Source organism: Anomaloglossus baeobatrachus, chromosome 3 (assembly GCF_048569485.1).
Source record: "Anomaloglossus baeobatrachus isolate aAnoBae1 chromosome 3, aAnoBae1.hap1, whole genome shotgun sequence".
NCBI lineage: Eukaryota > Metazoa > Chordata > Amphibia > Anura > Aromobatidae > Anomaloglossus > Anomaloglossus baeobatrachus.
In genome coordinates this window covers 416,851,065-416,875,186 of record NC_134355.1, presented here as the reverse complement: position 1 = coordinate 416,875,186, position 24,122 = coordinate 416,851,065, and the positions used below count along the sequence as shown (strand labels likewise).

Sequence of the window (24,122 nt, the reverse complement as noted above, 5' to 3'; positions counted from 1 at the left end):
AAAAATGGCGATCGCCATTATCCAAACAGCAGTGATCTGAATGCGCTGTTCCCGCACACTATACGCTGAAATTTCATAATAGTGTGAGTCACAGAGTGACTCACACTATTACAGCGGAAAGCCAGCTAGTAATTAGCTTGTCTTTTTGCTGCTAGAACCGTTCTCGAATGTAACTAGAACTATCGAGCTTTAGCAAAATGCTTGAGTTCTAGTTCGATCTAGAACAGCCCCCAAAATCACTCTAACCGCGAACTGGAGAACCACGAACCGCAAATCGCGCTCAACTCTAGTAACTAGGCAGAAAAAAACGAGCTCACAAACATTCTTCAAACACAATTTACCCAAAGGGCAACTAGAGGTACTATAAACTAAACATTATTAAAACTTAACTTTTCATCCTAACAAATAACAGAGATCAATCTAAAATGAGTAGCAGGTAGAGCAATCAAACATATACTAAATCACGTATCTGACCGCAGACCGGACACTATGAGTAAGTGAACAACTGTCCTACAATAATTGTCAGAGTGATATTGTCCTATTCTGCTTAATAAAAGCTAACTAATAGCCTCCCCAACATGTTTCACCATATATGGCTTCATCAGGCGGCTAAGGCTATATATGGGTATGGATTGAGGTTTAGTTGTTCACAAACATTTTTCATCTCCGCAACACGACCACACTTGGGGGTCTGAATTGTGATGTCAAGAACACTTTCTTGATCTAGGATGGCTTTAATATGTTTTCTAACGTTGTGAAACAGCATGCCTCTTCATGAAGTTAGATGTATATATCTTTTTTCTCATAATTATACCTGAAGAAGGCTGAAGGATAAAACATCCGAGCCAAAACGCGTTTTATAATTAACCATATTTTAATGTACAAATAAAATATCTCTTTACTTATTTGTATATTTGTCCTATGACCAAAAATCATCCAAAATGTTCCACCATTGGTAGCAGGAGCGCCACAAGACTGGTAATTGCCTTTGGAAATTGTGAAAATGAGCTCACTCTAATTCATTCAAAAGAAAGTAAGTCTTGATAAGGAGTTTAACTTCCCATTGGTTATGCCTCTTAAAGGAAAATGTTGTAATATAGCATATTGGTGATCATGTCATTACTTTTCTGTAGATTGTTTTCAGGTATGTAATGTAATGTAGACCCACTTCAGATTATGGCCACTATATTACTATATTATAGATACAAGCAATACAATTAAAATGCTTGACAAAAGCAGCCCAAATTGTCTCAGAGCTACGTGAAATGCTGTTTAAATTAGTTCCTGGCGTGGTCTTTTGCAGATGGTAAATGCACATAGTGCACATTTGGTGCAGATTTTGTTTGTAGAAAATTCACTGCACAATAGAATAACAGCTTTAAAGGGCTGTCCACTACTCAGAAAACCTCTTCTCATTCTCCATGTTTGCCCCTGTCAGAATAAAAAGAGCTTATACTCACCTATCATGCCGGCGCTGTTCCAGCGGTTTCAGCATTCAATTTCTTGGGGCTTACTTGAGGTTGTTACATCATATGAGCTGTGCACTCAGTTAGTGCTGGATTCACTCTTTGGACATATCAAACATCAATAGGAAGTAAGGGAGCAGCCACAGATGCCACTTCCTCTTGATTACTTATTCATCTGAAGGGAGACTTTGAAGCCAGCACTGATTTTTTGCAGGGATCTTATGACATAACAACCTCACGTGATCCTCGGAGAATGAGTGCTGACAGTGTTGGAACAGCGCCAGCACAGGAGATGAGTATACACATTTTTATTTTAATGTGGGCAAACAAGGGTTGTCCAAGTAGTGGATATCCCATTTAAACCCTTCACCCCTGGGCGATTTTCCATTTTTCGTTTTTATCTTTTTGCTCCCATTCTTCTGAGAGAAGTAACTTTTTTATTTTTCTGTCAATCTTGCCACATGAGGGCTTGCTTTTTGCGGGACGAGTTGTACTTTTAAATTAAATCATGGGTTATTCCATATAGTGTACCGGAAAACAACAAATAAATTCCAAGTGGAGAAAAATTGCAAAACAAGTGCGATTGCATGAAAGCTTTGGGGGTATTTCATTCAGCGTATTCACAATATGGAAAAACTGATGTGTATGCATTATGTCTCTGGTTGATATGAGTTTGTAAATACCAAAAATGTATAGGTTTACTTTTATTTAAGGGGTTAAAAAACTTCAGAAGCTTGTCCAAAAAGAGTAGTGAAATTTTTGCACCATTTTCCACAACCGTAGCATTTTCATTTTTTGGCGTATGGGATTCAGTGATGTCTTATTTTTGTATCTCGAGGTGATGTTTTTAATGGTAATGGTACTATTATTGCCCAGATGCTATGTTTTCATCACCTGTTATTGCATTTTGCACAAAATTTGAAACGACCAAAAAATATAATTTAGGAGCTTGGAATTTGCTATGCCATTTACCGATCAGATTAATTGATTTTATATTTTGATAGATTTGGCATTTCTAAATGCGGCAATACCAAATATGTATATTTTTACCTTGATAACTGTTTATTTTTCAATGGGGTGAATGGGGGTGATTTGAACTTTTAGGTTTTTTCATTTTTATTTTTCATAATTTTTTTTACTTTTTTTCAATTTATTTTACTAGTCCCCCTAGGGGACTGTAACGCTATGTGCCCACGCTGCAGAAAATTTGTGGAATTTGCCGCGATTTTTTCATGGAAATTCCACGGATTTTTCAAAAATTCGCAGTAGAGCGATTCCCCAGCCATTTCTATGGCATTTGGGGAGTGCTGTGCCCATGCTGTGTTTTTTCCACAGCGGTAATAATGCTGATTTCCCTGTGGAAAAATCTGCAGCATGTGAATTATTTCTGCGTTTTTTTCCGCAGGGTCCCATGCTTGCCTGCCTTGATTGAAGTCACCGGAGTCACTTCCTCCAGTGCAGAGGAGCGCAGTGGAGCCAGGAGCAGGAGGTGGGTGGGCCCTGCACAAGCTCCAGTCATGTGACAGGTGGAGCTGGTTCAGACCCGCCCACCTCCTGCGTGAGAGTTAAGTGCTGCGTGATGGAGGTAAGTATGAACTCCCCAATCACTCCAGCACTTGTTCTGCAGGAAGCAATGCCGAAGCCATGGTACTGTATCCTCAATGCAGAATACCGCAGCATATCCACAGGACACTCCGCACTACAATCGCAGCATTGAAACAAACAAAGTTGTGCTGCGGTTTTCTGGGAGCTCCTGCGGAATGTCCTGCGGATATATCCGCAGGACACTTTCCCTGTGGGCACATAGCCTAAGGATAAGCAGTATGATCGCTCATTCATTTCAGTTAATCACAGCTGCAGAGCTCTGATCAGCAGAAATGCAATGTTCCTGTTACAGCTACTGCTCTGCTCTGCTCTGATCTTGTGCTACCATGGCAACCATCAACTACCCAGGGCCTCCAATGGTGGAGGGGAAAGGCTATTTCCCTGCTGCAGCCATTTAAATTGTGCGATCACATTTTGACAACATGATCTATGGGGTTAATAGGCAAGGGTGGGTCATGACTTATTACATACTGGGTACGTCCTATGTCATTATGGGGGTAATTACTTAGATGTTTAAAATATGTATTTTTGGGCACAATTTGATCTAAGATGTGGCTCTTAAAATATTCCCTATGTCAATTAATTGTATAGAATGCATTGCAGATTGTAGTGCATATAGTGACATAATCTGTATATAACATAGATAGATAGATAGATAGATAGATAGATAGATAGATAGATAGATAGATAGATAGATAGATAGATAGATAGAGATATATATTGAGCTGGCTGGCCACCCAGATGACTGTACTCCCTGTTGTTGGTTGCATTTTAATATATACAGTATGTTTTCTTTGAAAGCAGCATGTCTGAAAAAACCTAGCAGCCTGCAATGACTGGTGCTGCCAAAGGAATAGGTTCCCTTTAAATGAAGGTTCCTTTTAAATTACCTTATGTATTGTTTTATTGGGAACTTTTTATAGTTCTCCATGCCACATACAATTTTGGTGCCATTATTTTCCATTTTTTCAGCTACAGAGTATCCTTTTTACAAATGATTTACATGCAGATGTGTTCTTCCTCATAACTCCACTTTGCTCAAAAGTTCCGATTATTGGCTTATGATGACTAACTTTGAAAAACACATGACTTTGGTGATGCCATGAGATGTGGGAGTTATATGTGTCTTTATGTGGCCACCTAGTGGGTGTGATGTAAAATGCAGCCTGTCAAGATTTTCTATAGTATATTTGTGAGATTTTACTGTATTTGTGCAATGAGAACTTGGAGTCCTTAGTGAATTAGTGGCATATGGCATATGTATGTTACATCTTCTATGCTATCTTGTAAATGGAAAAGATTACAATATTTCTCTCATATACCACTTTAAGTAGAAGTATATTCTTTGCTGGTGATAAAGCAGCAGAGTGACAAAGCAAGTATTACAACAAAATAAAAAAATAATTTTAATTGATTTTACCGCCTTGTCTTGCATAATTTGTCATAATTACAAATGTATAGATTTCTTAAGCATACATTCTATAGATCTATAGTTTTACTTTTACTATCTACTGGCAGAACAATACTTATCATGAGTTAACTATTAGGGATGATCAAATACCTCAAATATTTGGCTTCGCAAATATTTGCCGAATAGGTCGCCGCTATTTGACTATGCACGAATATTCGATGTGCAATGTAAGTCTATGGAAAACCCCAATAACAACTATTCGGAACTATTCGGTCTTCCCATAGACTTACTGTATATTGCGTATCGAATATTCGTATAGCTGCGACCTATTCGTCGGATATTCGCAAAGCCGAATATTTGAGGTATTCAATCATCCCTATTAACTATACATCTCCACGCTTCAGTTTGGTACTACTAGTGTTAAGGAAAGATTATTGAAGCAGATAAAGCCGTGCAGCTCCCTAAATGTTAGGATCTGAGAAGTCCAGTCAGTTGTATCACTACTGATCAAAAAGTGATAGCCAGTTTTAGCAACAAACTAACATTCTTATAAGGAATCTGGCAACAATTTTTTTATGTAATCTGGCAGCAGCATTCTGTAGGGGCATAGATCTTGCTTACAGTGATCTCACTTACTGGGCTTCTTGGTGCAGTTTGGCTAGAATCCATGCTTTCTCTGGTGTAGATGTAGCAGTGGTCAGAATTGTGAGCTGTGTATACCCCACCCACACCCATAATTGGCAGCTTCCTGTGTGCACTTTACATTGCAGCAAGCTGACAATCAGTGGTGGAAGTGGCGTTTCACAGATTAGCTGGACTGCCTCACACCAGATATAATCTGGCCTTGATAATCTCATCCTGATAAAACACAGAAATTTCAGTACACAGCCTCATAATTTACACATATCTGAAATCAGTGTATCTGCCCTTACATTATGCTTCTCCCAATTTAAACAGCAAAATCCTACTGACAGGTTCCCTTTAAGGCCTCTTGCACACTACGTTATGACTTTTCTTCAGTGGTGAAGTTGGGGCTTCCGTTCAAACACCACCGCAAAACAGGTTTCGGACATATGCACTGATGGGGCCATTGACTATAATGGTGCAGGCGGAGTCACAATGTGCTCTATCTTGCACCATGTTCAGACGTATAAGTTTTCTGCAGACGGCCACCCAAATGTTGTAGACTGCATTGGGGTGTCCGTCTGCAGAAAGTGTATACTCCCGAAAAAGGTGCATGACAGAGCACACAGTCACTCAGTCTGAACCAATATAATCAATGGCCCTGTCGGCGCATGTGTCCGAAACCCGTTTTGTGGGGGGTTCAGACAGAAGCCCCAACGGAATCACTGAACAGAGGTCCTGACGCAGTGTGAAAGCGGCCTAATGGCTAAACAAAACTAATCACAACAATACTTGTATCTTATGGAGAAACTACTTACTGATATAAACTAGATGAAAACCAATATCAGTGTCAGATCCATTAGTGTTAAATTCTATCCATAAATGGTTTGAAGTACTGTTAAGTGTTAATTTCAATAATTCGTTTTTTGTAAAAGCTCCTAAAAGTCGCGAAGAACCATCTTTCCCATCATGCACCTATAAGAGAAAAAACAAAGCAGTCACGTCAGTAAATAAACAGACACTGGAGATAAATCTCTACCAATTCCAACTCTGTAATTCATTTACAAAATCCTTACTGTGGGCAAAAGATTAATTTTGTTATAAAGTACTTCATTTTGGCAGGTGCGATGAAAGATCAAGCACTTCACGTGCTGTCAAGACTTGTATAATCAATTAAGTTTTCAAACATGTTAAAACCCTTTTCTCCAATACAATTAATATTTATACCTTTACTTTTCCTTTGAGGTTTCATAACCTCAGCCTTTATGATAATCTACTTAGGCAACCTAAAAAAAAAAAAAAAAAAAAAAAAAATTGTGACATTTCAGTGTGGTGTGTCTTTTCTAAGATCATCAATGAGGGAGAAAAAAGAAATTGTCCACTCTGTTCCTTCCTGTCAGCTTCTATTAAAAGGAAATTGGAAATTTGAAGCTAAGCTGTCATCTTACATCTTTGACTTGGTGCATGAGGTGACTTCAATTTTGAATTTAAGGTGTATGAAAGAAAGTGCTGTATAACAATTTAATAATACACAGAGACACTATGCAATGCTGTTTAAAATTTGTAAAAAAAAAACAGCTTGAAATGTTTTATCACAATTTACTATTATGACAAATGAGTAGAGGAGCGGCACTGGTCCAGGTGGTATTTGGAAAGTTTTTCATTTTGTAAAGCACCCTGGAACAATTAATAGGGAATTGTACAAAAGTAGGCAACCCCTATAAGGTAAGTTAAATAATTTTTTGGGCAATATAATTAGATAATATCAATACCGCTTATTTTTCGGCTATTCCACACTGTAGTCTTTGTTGCCTACCTAGGCATCACGGGATCCTACCATCCAAAACACTAACCATAACATACAAAGCAATCCACAATCTCTCTCCTCCATATATCTGTGACCTAGTCTCCCGGTACCTAACTGCACGCAACCTCAGATCCTCACAAGATCTCCTTCTCTACTCCCATCCTATCTCCTCTTCCCACAATCGCAAAAAAGATTTCTGATGCCCCTCCCCTATACTCTTGAACACTATAGCCCAGTATATCAAACTCTCACCTACCGTGGAAACCTTCAAAAGGAACCTGAAGACCCACCTCTGCTAACAAGCCTACACCACTGCGCAACCAGCTCTGTCCTCATCTACTGTACCCTCACCCATCCCTTGTAGACTGTGAGCCCTCGTGGACAGGGTCCTCTCTACTTCTGTACCTGTCTGTTTTTGTAATGTTCATGATTATTGTACTTGTTTTTATGTATACCCTTTTCACTTGTAAAGTGTTATGGAATAAAAGACGCAATAATAATAATAATAATAATTCCTACCTCCTACACTCCATGCACATAGACATTTGCACAATTTTTTGAAAACCATTTAGTCAGAGCATTTTGTGGTTTAATTCATTAAACATACTACAAATTCTGTTTTCCTTTAAAGATTAAAAAAAAAAAGTTTTTGGCAAAAAAAAAAAAACTTTGATAGAGTATGTCCATTTTACATTTACCTTCAGAGTGTCCCCCTCAACCAACTGAAAACTTCTAGCCCGTAAATGGATCCCTTTTCCAGGCTGCGTTTCTATTCTGTATATACATTCATGGTTGTTGTCATAGTTGGCAGGGAAATTTGGCGATAGTAGGGTTCCTTCATTTCCAGTAATTGTTGCTCCACATTCAGCTAAACAAAAAGGGTATAAAGAAAGAAATAATTAAAAATTTTAATTATTGTTCTTAATATTTAAACTATAACAAGCATCATATTAAGAAATAAAATATATTAAACAAAGGGTTTAAACTGTTGAATTTAACCATTCTAATTCCTGTTTGGGCTGAGTTTTCAATTTGTATTGCCTTCATTTATTAGCATTTTTTATTTAAAAAGTTGGAATTATGTATAGTCAAATTTTAACCCCTTCACAATTGGCCAATTTTGTGCTTTCCACGTGCAAGTCTTGTACCTTCATATCACTTGAATGCATATATTATCATCTCCAGACTGATACTACTACTCCAATACTGTATGTTCTTAAGTGCTGCAGGAGTACACCACACTCTCTTTTAGGGCTTTTTATCCCTATATATAGTGAGGAGCTGTGCTCCCTGTTGCCCGATATCTAAGCTGTAAAACGCTATAATTGCGATTGCTCTTAATACTTCAGCTTTCATTGTGACTGTAATAGTCCCCCTTGATTGGCTGTGTTACTAAAACAATTGTCATTTCATCATCTAAATAGAGACTGTTACTTTGTGGTCCAGGCACAAATTGGCATTTCATTATCAAACTAGAGATTTCATAACCTGTGGTGCAGCCAATAATTGCCATTTCATCATCTAAACAGATTACAAAATCTGTGATCCACCCAAAAATTACCATTCCATCATCTAAATAGAGATTTCAAAATCTAGGCCTGGTGCTCTGAGACACCTTACACTACAGGCGACACACAAAAAGAGCACCCAGCTGTGCCCTGAGCATGCCTAGCTGTCCAGGTCACCCCTCCAGCCATGTTTCTAATCCACAACCTGTGAAACAACTCTCACACATTGTACCACTGCTTGCATGAGGGTCATTTTACACCATTGCAGTAGGGTTTCATAGCAAATTTCAGAAGGTGCTCACCGTATACATTTTTTAAATTATACAACATAAAAAATGTTTCATTTATTTTTAAATGAAAACATCTTTCCAATTTTTAAGTGTTTTTAAAGGAGTTGTCAGCAGGTGCTGATCATTCACAATCCTGTTGTATTGGATGACTGGCAGATGATTCCAATTCTACCTGCTGATCGTTCCTGGGATCTGGCAGATGTGCCTATGTAATGACACCTCCAAGACCATTTTTTTTCATACTGGTCTGCTCATACCATAAATAGTTCTCAACTATTTAATTTTTTTTCTTATTTTTTGACTTTCATTAAAAATGTTGTAGTTTAGCTTTCACAGGTATTTTTTTTCCCTACACCTTCCAACTTTGGGAGAGGAGCTCAGAATTATAGCTTCTCAAACTGTCAGGAGTCTCTCAGAACAAGCTCACTGAAATATTCTCAAATAACTCATTCTGTAGCCATCAACACAAGGGCTATAAACCCCCCCCCCTGCAAAATATGTGATAGTACTCTAACAAACACAGGTGGTCAACTCCTCCTTTAAAAACTCTAAAATGTCAAGCAATATAATTATGTAATAAAGACAAATATTTGAAAATTCTTTTATTTTTGTCTTTCAGATTATACTGTCGATTAGTCTTGTTTTTATGCTGAAGATTCCACCATATACAGTTTTTATCTATGACAGATCATTCATATGAATGACCATAGAAAATGTATTTAATTATTTTTTAAGTTTTCTTTTCTGGTTTATCTACCAGGGCCAGTCACCACTCGTTTACCCTACACCCTTTTTCCTGAATGGTAAACTTTGGTTATGGGGAGATAGTAACAATACTTCCGACTACTGCTTTCATCATGTCTCTGGCTGTCACATCTCACATAATACTTGGATTTTTCATTGACCTTCATTAGACTAGCCTTGTAAGGCGCAGCTCAAGTATATCCTGTGCTTTACGTTGAGAGCTTAAACCCATCATTATGTGTGAATGTCTGTAAAATGAGATTCAGACAAAATTCTCAACAAAACATTTACCGTAACAAGGCAAAGGGAGTCACTTTGACGTCATGTCTGACCTGTGATCAGGCGATGTCCATCTTTTTACATCTCTTTTCACTCTCCATTGACAAAAAATGTGGCTTGTTGTGACTCAGGAAGAAGAAAAAGTAAGAGGCATAGTAGGAATATCAGATAAAAAAAAACAAATTGTAAAAGTAGCATTGGTGGATACACCAATTAAATTGTTGCGCCACCAAGGTACTTGTTAGTAACATCGGATGCAGTAGCAACAGCAGCCTCAGAAGCCATGACAAATATGTCACAGACTGCAATAATGCAAGATTAATGCAGCACACTGAAAACTACTCAAACTACTTCATCGCCTAGTCTGCACAGTCTGCAATTGGGGTAAAAAAGCCATTGGAGATCCATGACTTGTCAATCTTGATGAAAATTAGGTGGTCTAACCTTTCAGGCTACAGCCAGATGCACTTAACCGTCTGGACACCACCAGCAGCACTGAAGGCACGTTCTTAAAGAGCATGACAAAACCTCCAAGGTGTGACTGGTGAGGCGAGGATACTCTTCTATTTTTGAAGAAAAAAATGCTAAAGAGTCCAATACCCCATCTGATGGCATTGATATTGAGCTCTAGATATTCAGGCACCATCCTCTTCAGTCGTTCACTATTTGTCAGACTTATATTTTGTTCTGCCGGTACATGGGATGGTCTAAAAAAATGTGAGCTACAACTCACAGACATTGCTTCTGCCACTTAAACTGCTGCTTATGTTTTTGCAATGACAATTTGATGCTCCCAGGGTTGGAAGCCTAGCACTGCAATGCACACTATGTGCATCATTGCTGCCTTGGGGAAAGTCACTCTTAAGGTTGTGTACAAGCTTGTTTTGATAATCAAGCCTGCGTGTGTCCCTTTACTTGAGGGAAGCATCTGCAAAATTTACTCTTGCACCGTGGATCTGACGAAGTGAAAACTCATTAGTAAGCAGTGCACTATTTCTAATCATAACAATATGGCCATCATGTTGCAGATAGGGCAACAAGAAGGGGCTCATGTGCCATATGCTTCTGTGAGGTCCAAATCCATGGTGTTGGTGGCGGGGTAACACTCAAGCTTGCTTCCTCCATCCCCTCCCACCAACCATGGCAGGAGAAGGGATTGATATCTTCTTCATCTCTTGATTGCTATGTGCCCATCACCTCTTCCTCCTCGCCCTCCTCCATTTGTTCCTCGGCTCCTGCACCTTCAATACCAGTTTGTCTGGTACCATGAGTTCCCCTCGATCCCTGTACTCTACCATCCCAAGCTACTCCCCTCTGTATTAGCCCGGACCTTAGAGATATTTATATCCCTTATGCATACTCCTCTGCTTTCTCCTCTACTTCTGGGACCATCACTTCCTTCTCCAGCATGTAGATGACCATAATAGGGATGCAGATGATGGCATTGTCAGTGCTTACCATCATAGTTGCCATTTTAAAACTGGGCAAAAGGGTGCAGATATCCTTCATCTGTGCCCACTCCACAAGCATGATTTGCCCCATGACCAGACTGTGTAGGCCCAGCCTAAGCGTCACGGTATACTGCACCAGGATTCATTGCTGTTGACACAGTCGTGGCAGCATGTGCAGAGTCGAATTGCACTGTGTAGGCACATAGCATATCAACTGATTAACCGTCAGGCCGAAAGACTTCTGTAATGATGCAAGTTAATGATCCGCGATATGCTAATGGCGGAATTGAGCATACAGCAGCCATGCCTTCTGCAGCAGTGCATCCAGGCAGGAATAGTGTCCTGGAACTTGCTGTATAACTAGGTTGAGGACATAAGCCATGCAAGGCATGTGTATTAGGTTGCCCTCCCTTGTTCAGTGTAGACAGCCATTGCACAAACTTGGCCTGGAGAGCTGTCAACAACTCTACAGATGTGTGTATGCATTCTCTAATGCACAGCCTGATTGTGGTGAGTCTTGGCTGTGCAGTATGGATGTAGAGGGGATTATCTCTGCACTGTTGGAATGCAGGGTTGGGTTGCACAAAGGGAGAGATTGAGGGAGCAGGTGCAGGGCCCAGAGGAGGTGGCGAATGCCGAAGCAATATTGGAAGTGTTAGATGCATAGGTTTGACCCTGATTGGGGTTTTCAAGACTTGAGGGTGTCTTCAGACTTTGCTATGGATTATGGTGAAACTTTTAAAAAAAAAAAAAATAAATAAAAAAAAATTAGTGAATAACACCTGTAGTTGGGTTTTTTTTATTCCAGAACCTTATCGACATTCTCTCTGTTGTCTCACTCCTTACCCTGTGAGTCCCCCTCCTCTTCCTGCCCTAACAGCACAGTATAGTACAGATGTGAATCAGGTTTCTGAGTCTCATCCTCATTACCTCCACCCCTGGGGTTTAATGTCTGGTGATGAGGGTCTGGATTCTATTCTGATACTACTTGCCCAGTTCCAACTGACAAAGATTTTGGATATCGGTGCAGATGCTTTCCTCCTCTTGAGTCTATGAATCATTTGCGCTGACCTCTGATGTCCATGGAATCGAATGTGTGAACAGGTCTGCAGACTTACCCATGTGTGGTTCCCCACAGTCAGTTGAATGGTTGGAGAGTTGTGATGTGGGGGAAATCAAGGGTAATTGGGCTGCCACCTCTAAGGACTGTACTGGGTGTGATGTTGAGGTAGAGGAAGAGGAGCAGAGGGCACTTGATGCAGTGGTTGCCATTTGCTGTGGCACATGCTCTTTTTGGGCCTCCTATAGAAGTCATAGCACTGCGCAGCTGCCAAAGAAAGGGAATGGAGTAGCCCGTCCAGTAACAGAAGTTGTCAGTTGCATTTGGATATTACAAGGTGGCGTTTGTTCAGTTGAGCTTTCAGTAACATTAGAACCTACCCTTTGTACTACTCAAACACCATGCCTTCCAGGCCCTGTCCCATGCATCCATGCTGTGACATTATACTCTTTGTACTGTTCGGCAATTGATGCCACGTTTCCTGTTGTCTGCCCCTAATTTTTGAAATGTTGAGACTCCAAGTTGGGTCTCCAAGTTATGTGTTGTCTGTAGTGGCAAGAGTCACAGAGCACAAGGCCTACACCTGTCACTCATTGACCTCAACATTTCGTATGCTAATAGTCTATGAAGCTAATGGCTGTGGCACAACAGTGTGGCTCAACTGTAAAATGGTTTGAGCTGTTTTGGCACCTTTTGCCCCTCCTAAAGGTGTTGTCTATGCCTTAGTTTCTGCCTTCCATTGAATTCAATGGGGTTTGCATATGTTTGTCGAACTTTTTGTTGAACTGTTCGGTGAACACAGGGGAATTTAGTGATATATTGACCTGCGCTTCTATCAGAAGTGGACTCAAGTGGTTAAAAAATGGCTGTTTATTGAGTATATACTTTTTAACGTCTCTGATTTCTTCACCAGGACTTTAAACAGATAGATGTTTAACCTCTTCATGACCGATGACATACTGTTACATTGTTGGTCGTGTCGCGGTAATCACCGCCGGCTGCTGCGGTGAGATGGCGGTGATTCCTGCACATGACTGCTGATTTTAACAGCAGACATGTGGGGCTAACAGGCACGAGTGGATCTGCGATTCACCCCCGCCTGCTTCCCACTTATATCACGCTGTAAAATTGTGACATTCCAATTTAAATGGCTGGGGCAGGGATCATGGCATTTCCCACCACAATCAGTGACATTATCACAGGGAGCCAATGGTTGTCATGGTAGCTCGGGGTCATGTGAGAACCCATGACGTGACCAAGACGTACTTCCTGTAAGAGCTGATAGAGTGGTGGCTATTCAAGGAACAGTGAATTTTTGCTGATCAGAGCTGTGCAGCTCTGATCAACAGAAATGCACAGACAATCAGAAAGTGGATCCATAAAGTCCCTGAGAGAACTAGTAAAATAAATAAAAAAATGTAAAAAAAGTTTTAAAAAATATGAAAAGATAAAAAAGCCTAAAAGTTCAATTCACCCCCATTCGCCTCATTGAAATGAGATGCCCAATCAGTCAAAATATAGAATCAATTAATCTGATCAGTACACGGCATGATGGTAAAAAAATCCCAAGTGCCAAATTTAAACAACAAATAAATAAATAATTAGAAAAAAACGGCTTGCGGTCCCCCCAGTTTTGATACCAGCCAAGATAAAGCCACACGGCTGAAGGCTGGTATTCTCAGGATGGGGGGCCCCACTTTATGGGGAGCTCCCCAGCCTAAAAATATCAGCCAACAGCCGACCTGAACCCCCATAAAAACGCAGAACGTTCTTTCACAGGAATCCGTTACCTTTATTAGCACACTATTTGCAACGCATCTGTCACATGCGTCACACAACGCACTGTGACGGATGCCTCACAACGCAAGTGTGAAAGTAGCCTGAAACATCAGTTTTACCATATAGTGAACACGGTAAATAAAATACTCCAAAAACAATCATCAATTCCACTTTTATTGCAATTTTGTTGCACTTGGAGTTTTTTTCCCCATTACAGCAAATAAGCCCTCTGTGGCAAGATTAATGTAAAAATTAAAACCTTACAGCTCTCGGAAGAAGGGGAGCAAAAAACGAAAATTAAAAATGGAAAATCGCCAAAAAGGGGTAAAGGTGTTAAAGTCCTGATGTAGAAGTCAGAGATTTCAAAATGTGTAGATTCAATAAAAGGACTTTTTTAGGCCCTGAACGCACACTGTGTTTTTTGCCGCGGATATGGCATGGTTTTTGCTGCAGAAAAGGTGTGGTTTTTGTTCATAAACTTTCTGTAGTCCTTCCCCAGCTAAATCTATGGGAAATCCAAAATGCTGTGTGCACACTGCATTTTTTCTTCCTATAGGTTTTGGTGCAGAATTTCTGCAGCTTTTCTGCAGCGGAATAGAAGTAGCATGTCACTTCTTTTCTGCAGGTAGCTGCGTTTTAGTCATAGATAATGGTGAAAAACTGCAGGGACTAACCTGCGGAAAAACCACGGCAAATCCGCCGCAAAAATGCAAGAAACCGCGGCAAAAATTTGGGTGCGGTTTTAGTGCGTTTTTGCCTCGGGTGCAGAATTCTGCCAGAGGGTGCGGAAAGTTCTTAAAATCAAATTTCCCAGTGTGCACAGACCCTTAAACTGCATAAGTCCATTTATTAATGGCAGCACAGGTCAATAAATGCTTTTTCCTTTTGGACTGATCTTCTGGCTCATGGATTAGCCATTTGATTAGATAGCATTTTCTGTGCATCTGATAAACCTTCTATCTTCCATCCCAAAATCAAATACTTTAAGTGAAAAAAAAGTTTCATCCTTAAAATTTCTGTGAATATGAACATTTTTTCTCCTCAAATTGAAGGTTATTTCTTATAATTATTTTAGCCGTACAGTTTGAAAACACTTTTTTGTTGGCTTGATACAATTGTATTTAAGTGATTAATGTGAATGCTCATTTTATCTCATCATTCGTTTTCCTGGAATCTATTTTATAAAGTCAAAATAGACATGTTTTCTATGCTAGTTTTAATTTCTTTCTTCTACATATGTCTCCTTTAACCTTCATTTTTCTCTGCTTTTGTTTTTGTGCCCATTAGTCTTACAGTGAAAGGCAGACAGCCGGTTGTTTAGCATAGAAATGAATTACCCCCTGAAACCTTCAGAAAAATAAGCAGCATAGCAGGGGAAGCATTTTTTCTTCAGCACTGCCAGCAGGTGCATGATACTCTCTCTTGTGTATAGGTAGCATGCCGATTCATAGATGAGAGATTTACAGTAAAAAAAACATAGTATTTCCAAATATTGTTATTTTAAATGAATTCATTTCATCTTGCAGTGTTTTATAATGAGTAAAATAAAATGTCTAATACTTGGGACGCAATTAAAGAGTTTATTTCTCTGAATCGCATAAAGCAAAGACATTTGATGGATTTCCTATCATTAAGAAGTACAGCAGCAACTTTTGTACACTTTGTACTGTATTTTACAATTGTCCAAAACATTTGCATTGCACAAATCTGCACTCAAATACAAAGAAATGTATTCTTGATAGAACAACCATATAGTACAGTTACCACAACTGTCCAAAGCAGTGTTTTGAAATCATAACGGAAGGTGACATATTGCTTTTCAGATGCCTCTGATCTTTTCTCATCTTTTCCAGCTTTAGTAGCCAAGATTAAACATATTTGAGATAAAATGATGGTCTCACATTTCTTTATAAAATGTAGCACAAACTGAGAATTGAGCATCTATGACTCAAAAAGATGACTTAAAGTAAGCCCATTCACTATAGATGACATACATCTATGTATATAATATAGTCAGTGTCCCTGAATTTAATGTGGGCTTTCAATTCGAAACAGCATTTTTCCTGGCAGATGATGGCTGAATTATTGAGTCATCATCTGCTTCTAATAGTCGTGGAATGCTGTTTACAAGTTACAAGTGCATCTCAATAAATTAGAATATCATCAAAAAGTTAATTTATTTCAGTAATTCAATACAAAAAGGGAAACACATATATTATATAGAGTCATTCCACACAGTGATCTATTTCAAGTGTTTATTTCTGTTAATGTTGATGATTATGGCTTACAGACAATAAAAACCCAAAGTCATTATCTCAGAAAATTAGAATATTATATAAGACCAACTGAAAAAATGATTTTGAACTCATAAATGTTGGCCTACTGAAAGGTCTGTACAGTAAATGCACTCTTAGTTGGGCAGTACAGTAAATGCACTCTTGGTTGGGCTGCTCTTGCATGATTTACTGCATCAATGTGGCGTGGTATGGAGACGATCAGTCTGTGGCACTGCTGAGGTGTTATGGAAGACCAGATTGCTTTGATAGCAGCCTTCAGCTCATCTGCATTGTTGGGTCTGGTGTCTCTCATCTTGCTCTTGACAATACTCCTTAGACTCTCTATGGGGTTTAGGTTTTATTCTAATTTATTGAGATACACTTGGAAATGCCTCTTTCAATCTATGAAAGCAGCATTTAACTCAAACTAAAAAAATGAAAGGGGTTAAAAGAAAATATAATTCATACAAGATGTTTGTTGAAGAAATGCACATTTTTCATGGAAATTTTCATGGGATTTTTAACATAACATAATGATAATAGCATTGCCACATAATAATGTACACAGGACAGTCTATTAGCTGGACCAGAGTAGAGCAGTGTGAGCATTACAAAAAGTGATAAAAACCCACTGTGTCCATATAACCTTAGCATTCTCAAACTATTTTTACCCAATTCCAAAAAAGGAGGAGATGTTGGGGTGCAACTTTTTTTATGGTAAACTACACTCGTCAAATTCATGACAAATTGCGGCATTCTTTACACTAAATCTGACACTAGTCCCCTACTGAAGTATAATGTGTAAAATATGTGGTGAGGTGCAGGCCACTTGTCAGACACTCCTGATTCATTAATCCCACTATGCTGCCCATTTTTCTACACTCTCTAACATTATTCTTTATTATGAAGGTTCTCTCAAGGAGAAAAACTAGTGTTTCTAAGATTTAAAGCTACAGAAAATAGCTAAAATACTAATTAAAAAACTGCACTTAAGGAAAAGTTAGACTATTACCTTTTGTTTTCAAATGGTCAGATGTGGTCTAAGGGGCACTTTGCACACTGCGACATCGCAGGTGCGATGTCGGTGGGGTCAACTTGAAAATGACGCACTTCCGGCATCGCATGCGACATCGCAGTGTGTAAAGACTGGATGATACGATTAACGAGCGCAAAAGCGTCATAATCGTATCATCGGTACAGCGTCGGCGTAATCCATAATTACGCTGACGCAATGGTCCGATGTTGTTCCTCGCTCCTGCGGCAGCACACATCGCTGTGTGTGAAGTCGCAGGAGCGAGGAACGTCTCCTACCGGCCTCACTGCGGCTTCCGTAGGATATGCGGAAGGAAGGAGGTGGGCAGGATGTTTACATCCTGCTCATCTCCGCCCCTCCGCTCTGATTGGCCGCCTGCCGTGTGACGTCGCAGTGACGCCGCACGACCCGCCCCCTTAACAAGGAGGCGGGTCGCCGGCCACAGGGACGTCGCACGGCAGGTGAGTGTGTGTGTGAAGCTGGCGTAGCGATAAATTTCGCTACGCCAGCTATCACCACATATCGCTGCTGCGACGGGGGCGGGCACTGTCGCACTTGGCATCGCAGCATCGGCCTGCGATGTCTTAGTGTGCAAAGCCCGCCTTAGATTGGTGTACGTTTTAGAGCCAGAAGTTTAACTAAGTAAATGTACAGAAAGAGATTTATGTATCACTTTGTACTCTAGCAAGATTAACCATATATGATTTCCTTAGTCTCAAACAAAATCTCATCTACTGCATGTCACAATAGTTCTTATCAGTACATCACAGATTTCTAACACTATCTGGGTCATTTATTTGAATCCAGTGCTCCAGTCACAGACATAATATGGAATGTTCAAGAGTTGTAAGCACACAACTCAATTTTTCCCTTGAGAAATTCCATTATACTCAAACCCTTATGAGACAGGAAATTGAAAAGTCACTTACTTGTGGAAAACATCACAAGATTCTCTTTAAATGCCGAATGCACATTTGTTACAGTGTTGTATTTCCGACAGTCTGACTTTTCATAAAGGAGAAATCAGGGAATTTCCTACCTGCATATGTTAAGTTCATTACTACATTGTACCTCTACATATCAATTACTATTAAAGCTCATTGGTCAATTTTTTTTTTATTTGATGCAACCAAAAAGATGCTACAATACCTTAATAAAATACTTAAAAAAAGTATAACTTTCCTATGAAGAAGTTAGTAAACCCTAGGAAGCAAAATGGATTTTTGTACTAAACACGAGAGCACCTTCTGGTATGAATTTAAAGAACAAATTAAATAATATTTATTGAGGGAATGCCCCCCCTTTTTTTCTCTCTCTTTGGCATTTTATAAGCCCTCATTAACCCCTTGTATGCTGTGTATCTAAATTGCATTATGTTAATTACCCTGTTCAGATGTGTCTTGTTAGTGGTATATCCGGTTGTTCCTCTTTTTAAACCTTCAATGTATATGATATGAGCAGATGATTAAGAACGCTCCAGCGTTCGAAACGCATTTTTCTTGTTATAATAATAATAATAATAATAAAGTTTTATTTGTATAGTGCCAACATATTCCGCAGCGCTTTACAATTCAGAGGCGACTGGAGATGAGCCATGTTTGAGGTTCGAGGTTCACCAATTTAATGTTTGAGTGATTTTGGGGGGTGTTCGAGATCGAACTCGAACTCGAGCTTTTTGCTAAAAGCTTGACAGTTCGAGTAACGTTCGATAATGGTTCGATCACCAAAAGCGTGGCTTTTTACAGCTATGTGTGCAGGGAGCCATCGCTGGCAGCCTGCGGTAAGCTGGTAACCAAGCTAAATATCGGGTATCCAAGCAAAGCGCTTTGGTTAGTAACCTGATGTTTACTCTGGCTATGTGTGCAGGGAGCCGACACTTCCCCGCTCGGCTCCGCCCCCTCCTGCACTCGGCATGTACACACTCACACTCAGCTGTCCCCAGCCATGCGTCCCCGACACTGACGTCCTCAGCGCCACATGACCCCGCTTGGCTCCACCCACCTCGCATTCCGCTGCCCGCACACATGGCCACACTCGGCTCCACCCACCTCGCACTCTGCTGCCCGCACACAATACCCCGCTCGGCTCCACCCACCTTGCACTCCGCTGCCCGCACACATTCTCGGCGGCCGGCTATTGTGAATGATCAGCTGATCACTCTCATTAGCCGGCCGCCAGGAGATCATCTGTTCGTTCTTACCTGTGGTGATGAAGTCCTGCCCTCCCGACGTCAACGCTGTCACTGTCCTCTATGGCCACTGCTTGTCACATCTCACATCTCCTCTCGCAGCCGACTCGAGACTGTCACTAGCGGTGATGTCACAGGCTCCTGTGATACTTGGTTGTGAAGGCGACGGTCATTGAACTCAGTGACAGCTCTGCTATCAGGAGTGCAGCGATCACCGCAGGTAATGTACCTCACTAAGCTCCTAACAGCAGAACTTGTCATGCCCTGCAGTGACCTGGGCTGACCTATTGATGTTAGCTCAGGTCACTGCATTGCTTTCCCAGCCAATATGGAACATTCTGTTCTTCATTGACTGGGACATTGACTATGGTATGGATCATCATGGGAACCCCTTGGATTATAGCAGACCTGGATTTGTTTTTCTTTCTAATAAATTGGTGAAAGAGGGAATGTTTTAAGGAGTGTTTTTTTCAAATAAAAATGTGTTTGTCATCTATTTTTTTTTTATTACTGACTGGGATGGTGATGTGAGGTATCTGATAGACGCGTGACATTACTAACACCGGGCCTTGATGCCAGGTGACATTATACATCTGGTATTAGCCCCATATATTACCCCGTTTGCCATCGCACCAGGGCAACGGGATGAGTTGGGGCAAAGCACCAGGATTGGCGCATCTAATGGATGCGCAACTTCTGGGGCGGCTGCGGTTTGCTATTTTTAGGCTGGGGAGAGTCCAATAACCATGGACCTCCCTAGTCTGAGAATATCAGACCCCAGCTGTCCACATTACCTTGGCTGGTGATCCAATTTTGGGGGGACCCCCACGTGTTTTTCTTTTGTAGTTATTTATTTAATTTAAAATAACAGCGTGGCGTGCCCTCAGTTTTGGATTACTAGCCAAGGTGAAGCTGCCAGCTGTCGTCTTCAGGTTGCAGCCGTCTGTTTACCCTAGCTGGCTATCAAAAATAAGGGGAACCCTACGTCATTTTTTTTAAAAAATGTATTTTTTTTTTGGCTAAATACAAAGCTAAGCACCCCTTAGTGCCACATGAAATGCACCAAATGGTGAAAAATTACAAAATGCAGGAGGGTGGGACATTATGTGTCTTTCTGCCATAATAATGACAGAAAAGACTGATATGAAGTGTACATGCACAGGAAAATCACCAGAGCGCTCTACGCTGTGAAAAGCAGTAGAAAATGGCACTGGAGTGGTCATGTGACCGCCTCATGTAGGTTGAAGCTATGGATCCTGGGTAAATTTATGTATTTTCCCTCCTTCAGTTTTTTTGCAGTACGCAAAAAAACAGAAGGCACACGGATGACAAACGGATGACATACGGACCGTATACGGAACGGAAACGGATGCCACACGGATGCATCCGTGAAAAAAATGGACCATTTTTTGCGGACCGCAAAAACGGATCGCTCGTGTGAATGCTGCATTATTCTGATCTGCCATTTATAAACAGCAGGCAGAAATAAGTGAAGAGCGCCCCGCAGCATCAGAAAATCACCGGGGTTTCAGGGGGTAGCTGAGACCCTGGAGATCATGATTTAGGCCGGTTTTTCCGGTCCCCGCTCACGTGATCACCAATATACACCGTATACCGATGATCACGTCACAGTAAATGACAGCGCCTGTAAAAAATTATTTATCTCCCATCTGGCATGAACAAACAAGTCAGATGGGAGATAAATCTCCTCCCCGGTCCCCTCCGGTCCCCTGCTGTCGCCAAAGTTCCCTCCCCCGACCACCTCCAGGAAATCCAAGATGGCCATGCGCACAGCAGCGCGCCGGCCGCATTCACCCTACTCCTCTGATTTCTGTTGCATGTGCAATGACACATGTGACAGAAAACTCCTCCCCAGGCCCTGCCAGGTCACCCCCTATATCTCCACCGGTGATGAAGGTATTTGCTTTTATAGTTGCCCTGCTGAACGACTACCAAACATGAGAGTCCGTTATACGCCACAAGAAAACATGTCTAAATAGCAAGCTCTGTTGTTTAGTATTCATTCAGCTGGATAACTGGACTTAAAGGGGTATTCCATCTCTAAGATCCCAACCCATATATATAGTAGGTGGAATAGCAATAATATCACAAAATACCAATATTTGGAAATTTAGAATAGTTCTCCTGATTATTCATGTCCTTACCTCATGAGCAGGGCATTGCAGCTTTGATAGCAACAATTACGACATGGACTCTGCTGCTGTGGACCCGGGGAGAGTGGGTGCAGATTTATTGCACTCACACGCCTCACATGAAGGGTCGCACTCCTAGAAAATGGGGGATAGATTCCCTGAGCGTGTCCTCCCATATTCTAGATGTTCCAGAGTCATCATGGTACCATTTTTTTCCTTACAATAAATTGGTGAAAGAGGGAATGTTTTGGGGAGTGGTTTCTCAAATAATTATTTTTTTGTCAATTTTTTTTTTAGTACTGACAGTTTGTGATGTCGGGTATGTGATAGATGCCATGACATCACACACTGCTGGGCTTGATGTCAGGTGACCTTACAGCTAGTATCAACCCCATTTATTACCCCGTTTGCCACTGCACCAGGGCACGGGATGAGCTGGGGTGAAGCACCAGGATTGGCACATCTAGTGGATGCGCCACTTCTGGGGCACCTGCGGCCTGCTTTTTTTAAGCTGTGAAGGGCCAATAACTATGGACCTTCCCACACTGAGAATACCAGACCACAGCTATCCGCTTTACCTTGGCTGGTGATCCAATTTGGGGGGACCCTACTTTTTTTGTAATTATTATTATTTATAAAATAATTTTAAAAAGAGCCTGGGGTGACCTCCACATTGGATCCCCAACCACGGTAAAGCTGCCAGCTGTCGTTTTCAGGCTACAGCCGTCTGCTTTAGCATAGCTGGCTATCAAAAATGGGGGGACCCCACGTCATTTTTTTCTTAACTATTTTTTTAAATAAAAAAAAATTAATGGGCTTCCCTGTATTTTGATTGCCAGACAAGGTAACGCCAGGCAGATGGGGGTGGCAACCCGTAGCTGTCTGAGAATCAAAAATACCGCGGGCGCTACGTAATTTTTTATATTGATTTATTTTTACAGTACTGTGATGTCAGGCAATCAAAATACAGGGAAGCCCATTTTTTTTTTTTAGTTATTTAAATAAATAATTAAAAAAAAAATATAGGGACTCCTGCTGCATTGTTTGTATTGTTGGTAAGAGTAATCCAAGCAGCTACTGGCTGCTAACCCCCACTGCCTGGTGTTACCTTCACTGGCAATGGATAATCCTGGGAAACATTTTTTTATTTTTTTGTCAAAAAACTAAGAAAAAAAAATGACGTGGGCTTCGTTATATTTTTGTATGCTAGCCAGGTACAACAGACAGGTACGGGCTGCCCGCAACCCCCATCTGCCTATTTGTAACCGGCTGGGAACTAAAAATATAGGGAAGCCCTTTTTTTAATTATTTCATGAATTTCCTGAAATAATTAAAAAAAAAAACCGACGTGGGCTTCGCCCAATTTATGTGTCCAGCCGGATACAACTAGGCAGCTGGGGATTGGAATCCGCACCACAGGTTAGCTGTCTATTGGGTCTATTTCTTTAGACCCACATTACACACTATTGCAGGAGGTAGCATAAAAATGTGAAACCCAAAATTTGCTTCCCGCTTTCTTATAAATGTAGCAATACCCCACATGTAGTCAAAAGGTTTTGTTTGTACAAACGGGAAGGTTCAGAACATAAAGAGTAATGTTTGAATTTTAGAACACAATTTGTCTGAAATAGATTGCAGGCGCCATGTTGCATTTGCAGGGTCCCAATGGTACCTAAACAGTAGAAACCCGCCAGACTTCCCCTAATTTTGGAAACTACACCCCCTCAAGGATTTTATCCAAGGGTATAATGAGCAATTTGAAACTCCATGTAGTATAAATAATTTGATAACATTTGGTTGTAAGAGATGAATGGACGCTTTGAAGTTCGGTTTGGCATGTGCAGCTGGACTTTTGAAAAAGTTTGGTTCGGGACACAGACTTGACCTGAACCCCAATGGAAGTTACTAATTGTGCAGTTTGGGTCTCCACCCACATACAGCCAGCCATAAACGATCCCTTTTGGTTGCGAGTGGAAGAGGTTTTTCCCTTTTTGGGGAACATACTTCATCCAATCATGCTGTTGTTACACCCAGTGCGAGCCAATCAAACATTGCAAGCAGTTTGCTCTTGGCTGGGCACCAAGCATACTTGAGTACAGCAATGTTTGCGCAAGTGGTTTGCATATCTAAAGCACCCAGTGTCCGAACTGAAACTCTGCTTTTTTAGTAAAGTCTATGTTCAGTATGCACATTGAATAGTGAGCATCGGGTTCACTCATCTCTAATGGACATATTTAAAAATTTTATTTTTTTCAGAAAATGTTGCTTTACCCTATATTTTTCACTTGTGCAAGAGGTAACATGAAAAAGTGGACCCCATAGTTTATTATACACTTTCTTCTCAGAAAAAAAATAACAATTTCCATAGGGATTACACATAAAGTGCCCCTTTAATTAAAGGAGTATGAAACATACTCAAAACAATAAAAACAGGAGAAACAGGAGTAT

The 24,122-nt window shown here is 40.6% G+C and overlaps 1 protein-coding gene across 2 annotated transcripts in view; it reads right to left on the bottom strand.

Annotated features, from left to right (window-relative positions):
- Window positions 1-24,122, bottom strand: part of CSMD1 (CUB and Sushi multiple domains 1) — a 2,926,925-nt gene that overhangs the window by 744,160 nt on the left and 2,158,643 nt on the right. For both annotated transcript variants that reach the window (XM_075340315.1, XM_075340314.1), the window contains exons 22-23: window positions 7,612-7,781; window positions 5,925-6,081 (exon numbers count right to left, since the gene is read on the bottom strand). In XM_075340315.1, the coding sequence (XP_075196430.1) occupies window positions 5,925-6,081; window positions 7,612-7,781 (327 nt within the window). The remainder of the gene's footprint in view (window positions 1-5,924; window positions 6,082-7,611; window positions 7,782-24,122) is intronic.